Source organism: Monopterus albus, unplaced genomic scaffold (genome assembly GCF_001952655.1).
Source record: "Monopterus albus unplaced genomic scaffold, M_albus_1.0 scaffold69.1, whole genome shotgun sequence".
Lineage (NCBI taxonomy): Eukaryota > Metazoa > Chordata > Actinopteri > Synbranchiformes > Synbranchidae > Monopterus > Monopterus albus.
This window is the reverse complement of record NW_018127949.1, coordinates 3,901,048-3,911,886: the sequence shown is the minus strand read 5'-3', so window position 1 is coordinate 3,911,886 and position 10,839 is coordinate 3,901,048. Positions and strand designations below refer to the sequence as shown.

Here is a 10,839-nt window from a genome sequence, read left to right as displayed (position 1 = left end):
TTCAGCAGGGAAATCACAGTAGTTTTAATCATCTCTAGAAATCACAGGCTTCCCCGTTTTCTGCTTTGGGAAACAAATACATAACTTAGAGATCCTTTAACTTTCTAATTAGGCAGTGCAAGAGCAGCATAGCAACTCCTACACATTAGAGTCATTTTGATACATTATACCTAGGGTATCATTATAATAAATATCAAACTGTCAGTGTCAGACAAATCGCTCTATTACTGCTTATTGATGGATGTGCTGTACACTTACATTTCTGGACCAACCAGAGAGGATTCGTTTTTCATACCCTTGCTGTTTTTTAAAAAATAAATAAGATTAAATCAGCTGGTTTTCTGCAGCCGTAGGACACAGTCTTGAGCTGTGTCAAATGATCTGCATCACAGACACCTAGCATATATGCTAATGAAAAGTTATCAGCAAATCATACTTGCTAAATGAGTTCAGAGAGCATCACTGATGATGATCACAATCTATTTGCATACTGTTGCTGAATAGCTGGCATATCTGCCTGTGCTATGAGATAAGACAAGGTCAAAAATTATCCTAAAACCAATTTATTAAATTAGACTAACTTTATTTCAGACACCTGATCTAATATTAGATCAGTTTTTCTGTCAACATAGCTTTAACCCAAATCTCACTCCAATGTGACAACATTCCTCTAGTTAAAGTTAGTCATGACTTGTCAGAAAAACTCAATTTATACTGATCAGCAGCCCCCATGGAAGCTAAGGGATGCTCTGCATCCCTACCATTAGATTATATGTAGGTAGATACAGTCAGTGATTAATAAGGAGAGATCTATAGGAATAATTACATCTATAGAACTTAGTTACTGTTAGAACCAGAAGACTCATTCTTCTGTGAAAAAATAAACTGACACAGGCCAAGTAAAACGCTGGATACTGTATATGTGTTTGTTAGAGACAGTTTAAAATGACAATAGAAAAGATATTATGTGACTGATGCCACAGGCCACTGGTACCCTGTCTGTCATGCAAATACTGTGAAAAAAGCTGCAGTCCCTTTGACTTGGCAGCAATAGGCAGCGTGATGCCCGCGTCATAGCTGAAGTGCACTGGCTTCCGCCTGCCTGTAAACAAAGAGATCTGAGATGCATCAGTGACAGCAAAGACTGCTTTTTTTTATCCATGCCAAAAGTTTGTGAAGAGGTGAACAGATTACTAATGAGGCAACACGGGCTGATTTGGACAGAATTCCAAATACTAGCGAGCAGGAAAACTCCCACTTTGCACACTCAAGTCAGAGTACTGGTGCAGTTCATGCTGAGCAGTGGATGAGATAATGAGGCATATTCAAAGTTACCAGATGACTCACAAAGCCAATAAACCAGCTTCTAACAATCAAAACCTTTAACATTTTGTGTTTAGTCACGATTTTCTAAATACAAATGATATGCCTGCAGAAAACGGGAGGGTGAAGAATAACATACTGTATGGAGCTTTTGCACACCAAAAGTTTTCAAGAAAACTTTTCCACACTACTGAAAACAGTTGTGTTTCACACAGTGAAACTCAGATACATACCCTCAACAGCATAACAATAAGTGTATTAGAGATAATTATACAGGGCCTTGCATATTAACCGAGTGACATTCATGCTAAGGGTGCTCTTTTAGCCAGTACTGATTGCAATGTGATGCAAAGCTAGTTTGAATGTCATATTAAGTATACATCAGTTATGCAATCACAAAATGGGACATTTGGTTTGACATGCTGTCGGCCTAAAGACACAAACTGCAAACACGTCGGTTATGTTGAGAAAGGAAAGGCAAAAAAGAGCTGCAGCATATTTACTGTCTCTCCAATCTTCTTCACTGTAGTAACTGATCCGTATTTTATACTAGAAAGAAAAAAATATCATTTCACTCCTCTGCCAGCACAAGAAACTAAACAATTAGGGTACTTTACAAAACAGAGGTGAAAAGTAAAGTACTGTACAACTTTGAAATACAGATTTTCTTGAAGAAACTAATTTTATATTTTGTGCTCATTTGCCCATCTAAATATTCTACTTTATAGGGAAATATTGCACTTGCCTTAACAACTGCAAAACAACACCCAAACAGGGGGAGTTCTGTAAAATGAATGCTTTGATTTCAGTATCATTTCCTTGTAACCCATTTCTATGAAAGCAAAGGACAAAGTGTTAGTACTAGTATTAGAATATTTCTCACATCATGGCATTGCTAATTTCACCTAAGTAAGTGATCTGAATACTTCCCCTAGCTCCGATGTGGGTAGGTGGTAGTAGGTCCACCTGAACAGTTTACTATGTTGAAGAAAAGGGTTTAAAATACAAGGATTTCATAATCAAATGTAAAGATTTTGGTCAAGTTTTGTCATTTTCTTGCTTAGGATTCTTCATACTCTTAGCATCTGATCAGTGGGCAATGTTTAAAAAGTGTATGTCAATCAAATATCCATAAGCCCACAGGAACTGTTGGGTGGTGGGTTGTAGGGGGGCTTCAGGATCACTACATTGCTGGCAGCCTTTTCACTCTTGGTAAGTCCTCCTTTCTTATTGCCTTCCAGAACTGCCCCCTAGGTCCTTGATTAGTCTGAGAGAACTCTAAACCAGAAATCCTCTCCTAATGAGTCTGTGAGGGACTGATGGCATGGGTTACTGAGTTAAAGAGCTGCTTCTTTGACTTTCAACTTTCATCTTTTCATCTGCCATGCTGGGCTCTCCGAGAACTCCCAATTCATCTCTCAATACGCTCCTCTATATACACAATTAACAGCTCTGGAATAAACTTGGGGTGTTACTTGGGGAAATGAACTGATTTTGAAGGGGCTATCTGGTGTTACTCAAACCTAATGCATTAAAAGTATATTCACATGTCCTAGTAATTCTGCTAGTCACGAAAAAGACATCGTATGTACTATAGTCTATTGCACATAAAAAAGAAGAAAATAAAACCATCACTGCAAGAAGACAGTTGTTCAGTTCCTCTATATGCATGCAGATAACAGAGAAAATTACAACTTCAAAAACTTGATTATAACCTTTAAATTTGTATTTATTTAGCGATTATTAAACAATATTTTCCTTGATTTGCTAACTTTCTTTTTGTCGTTAGAGTAATTGGTGATCTTAAAGCTTAATCCTTTCAGACTGGGAGAGAAAAAGACTAAACACTATCAATTTGCTAAATATCACTAATTACACTTGATCATCTATAATTTAGCATAATTTTTTATTCAGCATGTTAATCAAGTCTTTTGGTTGCTGCAACATCCACAGCTGTTTAAGTGCTTCACTTTGCAACAAGAAAAAACAAGATTGCCAGTGAACATTGTTCAGACTGATGATGATGATGACTGCACTCAGTATGCTGTGAATCAGCACATCTCGGGTGGGCCATCAGGTTGAAGCGCGCAGGGCTCTTGAAAAGTTTACTATGCAAATCTGTAAAGGAGCACATTTAGCTGACTGCACAAAGCAGCCAACAGCTGGGGTCTTGTAAAAAAAAAAGGGAGGTTTTTCATTCCTAGGAGGAAACAGACAGTGACTGTAGTGGTTAAGCAAATGCCAACTGGTGCTAATTCAGTCAGCGCCCTTGAACAAAAATCCAGGTTTACCCTCAGGGCACTTGTACCTCTAAAAAGGCAAAAGTAAATTCAACACTGAGTGCCATATCTACATTCCTAAAGCTTTTGCAACATTGCCACAATTAAAGGAGCTTCAATTGTTTGATACTTATTTTAAGTACCTAATTTTACAAAATGTATTTATGTTAATGTTTTTATTTTACGGTGATTATGTGACAAAGACTGTTAAAATGAAAAGTGCAAGCGAAATATACAGTGGGTCTTTTTAATGATACTAGACAAGCCAAAGAATGGGAACTACAAGTTGGACCTCAAGGTGAGAATCCTCAAAGCGCAGTTTGGTGCATTAACCACCAAATAAGACACTGTATATACGACCTAAGAAACATCTGGGTCAGAGGGCATGCAGTCAGGTCCTCCGCCAACAGCGACCATGTGTGTGTAAACTTGTTCCCTGTCATTTTGGAGAACAAATGTCAGTCCATCTCTACTTCAACTTAGTTGCCAGTAGGCACGAGAGAAAAGGCAGACAGCGGCTAAACAGCCTGATACAGCTGCCCCTCAGGCAATTAGAGCCCATAAATCAGTTTACAACATGGAGGAGTAAGAGGCGATGGGTGAAGAAGAAGGAGTGGGAGGAAATGACTGCGCTACTGCTGATGCCTAAGTCATTAAGGGATGCTATCATAATATGTGGACATGAAAGAAGCATCTGCCGGTGCTGTGAGTGGCAATCAGTGTGCTGAATGTGGCATGTGTGAATTGCCCAGAAACAAGGCACTATGAACAAGAAATGGAAAATTGTTTTGTGAACATTCAACAAGTATTTTTAAAAGCTTTAAAATGTGTCAACTGAGCTTTGAAGATACATAAATAAAATGCATGTTTTAAATCACCTGAACACCAAGCAATTATTTTAAAGACTACTAAACAAAAATTTGGTATTAGCATAGGATCAAATGACTGTCGCCTATTGCAGCGAACCCATAGACTCAAGTCTCTCAGTTCAATCTCAACACCTTTTCTCACAAATAAGTGGCGATAAACCCAATGTTCACTGCCTGTCCAGCACCAAATGGCAGACAATCAAACCTACCAACTAGCTGATGAATGCAGTGAAACATCTAAAGGTTAAGAGCCAGATATTTTTCTGGTAGAGACCGAAACAAGAATAAAAGGAAAGCAAGTTCTTTGACTTTTACTAATGCTGAAGTTGTTTCACATCTATTGAATCTGCAAATGGGCAACACCCATGTTTTTCTGTCCCTGGGTGGCCATGTCCACCAACAGAATTTAACACAGCTAGATGAACATACTGTATATAAAATCTATAGATGAACTTTTGGATGAAGTGAGGGTCCTACTTTAATGCTACAGCCACCAGGATGTGACAGTTCGAAGAGACTGTCATGAATTCAATCAGTCTCAAGGGATCTGACGATCAAAACGTGCCCAGCACTTACATTGTTAATGCAAAACATTTACAGCTCTCTCATTAGATGAACCAAAGTGTCATCCTGGGTTCTTGATGTGGGGAGCAGAAAAACTGACGAAACGCATAGAAATTAATGGTGACAAACAGAATAGTTCTGCTAATTTGTTGTGAAGCTGGCATGTGCAATATTCAAACAGGCTTGACTATAAAGACTGTGAGATGTCTAAGACTTTGACAGGTGTGTATTTCATTGACTTGAGCAATTATTTAACTTCAGTAGGTGGCCAAATGCACTGATTAGAAAGCAAAGTTAAATCTTTCAGTGGTCACAAACCAGTGGAAATAGACAAAAGGCTCAAATGGGCAAGATTGTATGGGGGTATGAAGGATGACACATTGGCCTCCAGTCTGCCAGCCAAAAATAAAACCTGTTATATGCTACAAAGCATGACCTGAGAATGAACTGTTGGGAGCTCAGTGATGCTCATCACACCCCCAAAGCTGCTCTAGACAGTGCATGATCACAGTGGGTATTGCATGTCTGAACCGCCTGTTAGTCCAGTGCATGCACTTTGGAGCATGTGCTGATGATGTGTTCAGAGTGTGTGCGACTCAAGATGGTCAGGACTGTTATGTGTGATTTGCACACCTGCTGGGCACAGGGGATAATCATCACCAAGCTGCACTGATGTGTTCTGCATTGTGACCCAGGTGGCAGCGATGGTTTTGGGGTGAAAAGCAATCTGACTTGTAGCAATCACATGGACTGATGAAAGCAATAAAACTAAAACTGAGTAGCAAGGCAATCTCTAGCCAAATATCCTAACTGATGATGATGTTAGAATGAGTTCAGAAGGGGCCTGCCCCAAAGCGCTCTGCACATGCTCTCTAAGTGGCCACTTTGAAGCTCCGCTCCCACAAATACAGTCCAAGGGACATTATTAGGTGAAAAGCCTTGTTATTTCAGTTTTAGTGTTCTTCATTGTGTTTCTTGTGATGCATGCTCCATTAAAGTCTATTTTACACATCAAAGTCTGTTTACAGGTCTCACTGGGTACTGCTGCAAACAGTATGTGAGGAAGTTGTATAAAACCTTTTGCGGCTCCAGAAGGAACTGTGTGAAATCAGACAGACTGACACAACAGAAGTCATTTGAGACAACATCGGTTGGAGTTGAAGACCTCAAGTTTGAAATGGAAAAAAACCTGTGGGTGTGGAGCTAGAAAGAAGTAGGCTTACCAGATCTCTGTAGCCTGCTCTTCTCTGCTTGAAGCTAGGAGCTTGAGAATATATTAGCTACTACTAGCCTAAAACCCCTGAATGCCCAACTGAACTGTCAGCATCTGAGCTGCATTGTGGGTGATGTAGGTACTAGACTTTGGCAAATAAAAAAAGGATGCTATCTCTGGATATATCTTGTGAAATGTTTTAAACAGCTTATTGTGATGGAGTGCTCTTTTATGAAGTATGTCAGTTTCACAGTGATCATGGATATTTGGCCAGTGTGTAAAATACATCCACATCCAGTTTTAATAATGGTTGGATGTTGGTGAGGTAGAGGAAAATTTCTTTCCAAACCATCAAAGCAGACAATATTTTCATCTGACAGTTGAGTTGTTGCTTTGCCATTTCATAATATAGCACTAGAGCACATTCTGGTACACCTCTTCTAAAAAGATACAAAAAAGATTTTTTTAAAAGCCTTTCAATACTTTAATGGCTCTAAATTCTGTTGTGACAAGCGTAAAAAAATTGCTCTTGACTAAACTAACTGCAAAGCACATTGATCTCTTTTTATATTTTCAACAAAAATGGAATCAGGCGAGGTTTACATTAATAAAACAGAAGGCCGCAGCAGCACAACAAGCAGCAGTGTCAAGAGATGCTGAGACTAAGTTTGGGGATTAGCAGGCAGTATACACCCGAGCATCTAAAATTCATGTGACTGTTTGCGACTGCGCTGACTGCTCATCTGATTGCTACACTGCTGAGGCCCTTCTGCCGATATTTGCATGGAGAGAAAAACATTGGAAAATATCTTTACCCACTTCTGACTGCTGTTCCTTAGCAACAACAGTGTAGAAAATTCAAAGCAGCATGGTTTATGTTTGTGTGCATGTGTGTCCAGCAGTGATGTACTTACTTATTTTGCATCATGTTCATTATGATCCAGTCTGAGGGGTAGACATTTTTGCCAATGAGATCTTTAAACATGATAAATGTTTCCATTAGGAAATCCTGCAAGAGAGAGAAACTTTTTGAAATGAAAACTGTTATTCTTCCCATCTCCAACACAAGAGCAAACCAACTAGTTGGTGGCTTTCAGGTGGGAAAAAGTTTTAGATTGGTTCTTAAGGTTGTGTACTGTATTTCCCTTTTGCAAGTGGCAAATGAGAGCAATAATCCAGCATATTATTAATGCTCACATGTAGCAGTACAATGAGATTACAACCTTCTTACTTATAGGAACACTGTTCATGTGGTATTTGGATAACATTAACAGGTCAGATAATTAAGTCATTAAAGGACAACATGTCAAATTGATAACTAGAAACATAAATATGCTTGTAAATCCATTTCTGGCTGTAGATGCTCACTCCCCGTGCTTTGTGGTTGTGTATTTTGAGAAAAACTGCAAAAGAACAAAGTCCTCTGGGTTGCAGCCAGTTCTGAAATGTGGATATGGCCCATGCCAGATTCAGGGATATTAAATCTGTGGAAGGATCCAGCTTCATCATAGTGATTGTCTGTCCTGCTATGGCAACTATACAAGCCCTGTGTACAACCATGAGTGTCACAGAGGTATTCATGTTGATTTTTTTACCACTACTTAATTAAGATGCATTGAACGATCGGCTGGGGATGAGAACTGGCCAGTTTTTAGCTTGATCAGCCGTGACCAGCTGATCAGTCATGCAACAGTTCACGTCACACACACAGTGGCACAGACCAAAAGCATAACTTGTACAGTGTGTAGCATCTCACATTCATGTCTATACTGCGTGTTCACTCATGCATTGGAAGTATTTGGTGTACATAAAGTGCATAAAGTAGCCCACAGAAACACTCTGGAGAAGGGAAAACTGTGTCCAAATCTCTGACAAATACTACACACTGAAGGAATTACTGGCACTACACTTGAAATGCATGTACTGTATATGCAAGTATATGTACAGTGTATCCAACCCATGGTAAAACACTGCAAATACAAACTTACAAACTTACTGTGGGATTGATTTCCTCTGTTTCTATTACTTGTTGCACCTGTTTATATTTGGAGAAGTACAATGTTCGCAGTTCATTTTTAGCTAGAGATTTGTAAAAAAAAAAAAAAATATATATATATATAAAGTAAAACCTTGGATTGCGAGTAACCCGGTCTGCGAGTGTTTTGCAAGACGAGCAAAAATTTTAATTTGATAAGCGAGCGAGGTCTTTGTCTGCAGAGCGTCATGTCACAACTGAGCCGATGGTTCTTGTGCCTCACTCGTATAGTCAACATCTATACTGCAACAATGGCCCCTCACGCCAGCCACAATTCTTTTCAAAGGTAAAGTGCAGGTTAATTTTTTATTTTTTTTACTTTATACTGTAATGAAATCAACATGGCGTCCTCCGAGGCAGATGTGTTTGCGCGTTCCACTCTCGAATGCCGGCTTTTTCTTCGTTATCTTCTTTTTTGTGTGTTTTTTTACTCTTTCTGCAGTGCACAAATGTCATGCACTGCTAACATACAACAGACAGGCATTGTTGGACATCGCCAACTCATACAGCGGAGACGCAAACGGGGCAAAAAACGGGGACTCCATGCTAGGCTAAAAGCTCACGCTACCCGACTGCCACTACCCAGCCTCTTCCTTGCTAACGTACAGTCTCTGGAAAACAAATTGGACGAGCTAAGGGCTAGGATTACAACACAACCAGAAATAAGAGAATTCTGTGCTCTAATTCTCACCAAGACTTTGCTTTCTGACAAAATCCCAGATTCCATGATCCAGCTGCAAACCTAGTCTGTACACCGGGGAGAACACATTGCTGTTTCTTTCGGGGAAGGCAAAAGGAGGTGGTGTGTTTATCAATAATTTGTGGTGCGGAGATGTACAGAGTGTTTATAAGCACTGTTTGCCAGACGTAGAGTTTTTATTGCTGAAATGCCGGCCCTATTATCTAGCAAGAGAGCATAGTGCTGTGTTTCTGGCTGTTGTGTATGTTAGCCCAAGAGCTAATCCCTTGGAGGCTCTCAGCAAACTCCACGACAAACTAACCGACTACAGGCCAGTGGCACTCACCCCAGTTATTATGAAGTATTTTGAGAGAGTGGTGCTGGCCCACATTCAGAGCAGTATGCCGGACACCCTGGACCCCCTTGCAGTATGCCTACCGGCCCAACAGAGCCACCTCAGACGCCATCGCGCCTGCCCTCCACTATTCCCTTTCTCACCTGGAAAATGGAGACTCCTACATCAGGATACTCTTCATTGACTACAGCTCCGCCTTCAACACAGTTGTCCCCCACAAACTCACCCACAAACTGTCCACACTGGGTCTGCACCCCACCCTCTGTGACTGGCTCCTGGACTTTCTGACTGGCAGGCCCCAGACTGTCAGGATTGGCAATAGGATTTCAGCCAGCATTGTTCTAAACAGTGGCACCCCACAGGGATGTGTCCTCAGTCCCATCCTCTACACGCTGTTCACCCACGACTGTGTCGTCTCCCACAAAGACAACATCATCATAAAGTTTGCGGATGACACCGCAGTGATAGGTCGCATCACTGGTGGGGACGAAGCAGTCTACAGGAGGAAGGTGGCCGGTCTGGTGTCATGGTGCAAGGACAATAATCTCAGCCTCAAGACGGACAAGACAAAGGAGATCATCATCATCAACTTTATTTATATAGCACATTTAACACAGCAACAGCTGACCAAAGTGCTTAACACAAAGCACAATAATAAAACAAAATTGCAATTAAACAACCACCCATCATAAAACAAAAATCCTCAGCAAAACAAAGCCTCATACCGGGTCAAATGCCAAAAGGTACAGATGAGTTTTCAAATACACTTTAGGTAAAGACTGTGGAGAAGATCACCAGGACTCCACTGCCCTCTCTGCAGAGCATTTACCATCGCAGGGTGCGTAGGAAAGCTGCCTCCATCCTCAAAGACCCCACCAACCCCCAGCTTGGACTGTTCATACCCCTACCCTCCGGTCGGAGGCACAGAGGTGTGAAATGCAGGACCTCTAGATTGAAAAATTCTTTCTTTCCGACTGCCATCAGACTCAAACAGCTGACTCAGGATCTACCTCATGTAATTCCATCTGTACTGTTTACATACTCATTTTGCACATGCATAATTGCACACTCACTGCTGAATATATGCACATCACAGCTCCCATATAGCATATATTCTCTCTGCATTGTATTGCGTTCTTCTTTTTTATTTGCTTCCTTCACTTGCTCCTTTAAAGTGCCTTAGATTTGTGTTACTGCCCATTTAGATTTGTGTTATTGCTCATCTACTTCATATTTCACTTGTATTATGTGGCACTCATGGACAGGAAAGTAAGAATGACATTGTACAGGGAAACATGTTTCCTAACTGTGCATATGACAAATAAACACTTTGACCTTGTATTTTGTATTAGTGCAATCATTTTTATATGAATAAGTGGTTGTGGAACGAATCATGAGTTTCCATTATTTCTTATGGGGAAATTCGCTTTGATATACACGTGCTTTGGATTACGAGCATGTTGCCGAAACAAATTATACTCGCAATCCAAGGTTTTACTGTGTGTGTGTGTGTGTGTGTGTG

General features: G+C 40.4%; 1 protein-coding gene across 1 annotated transcript in view; it reads right to left on the bottom strand.

The window, feature by feature from the left end:
• dock1 (dedicator of cytokinesis 1) overlaps positions 1–10,839 on the bottom strand; it is a 182,771-nt gene that overhangs the window by 44,920 nt on the left and 127,012 nt on the right. The window contains 1 exon segment of the mRNA XM_020605212.1: positions 7,163–7,257. Coding sequence (XP_020460868.1) covers positions 7,163–7,257 — 95 coding nt within the window.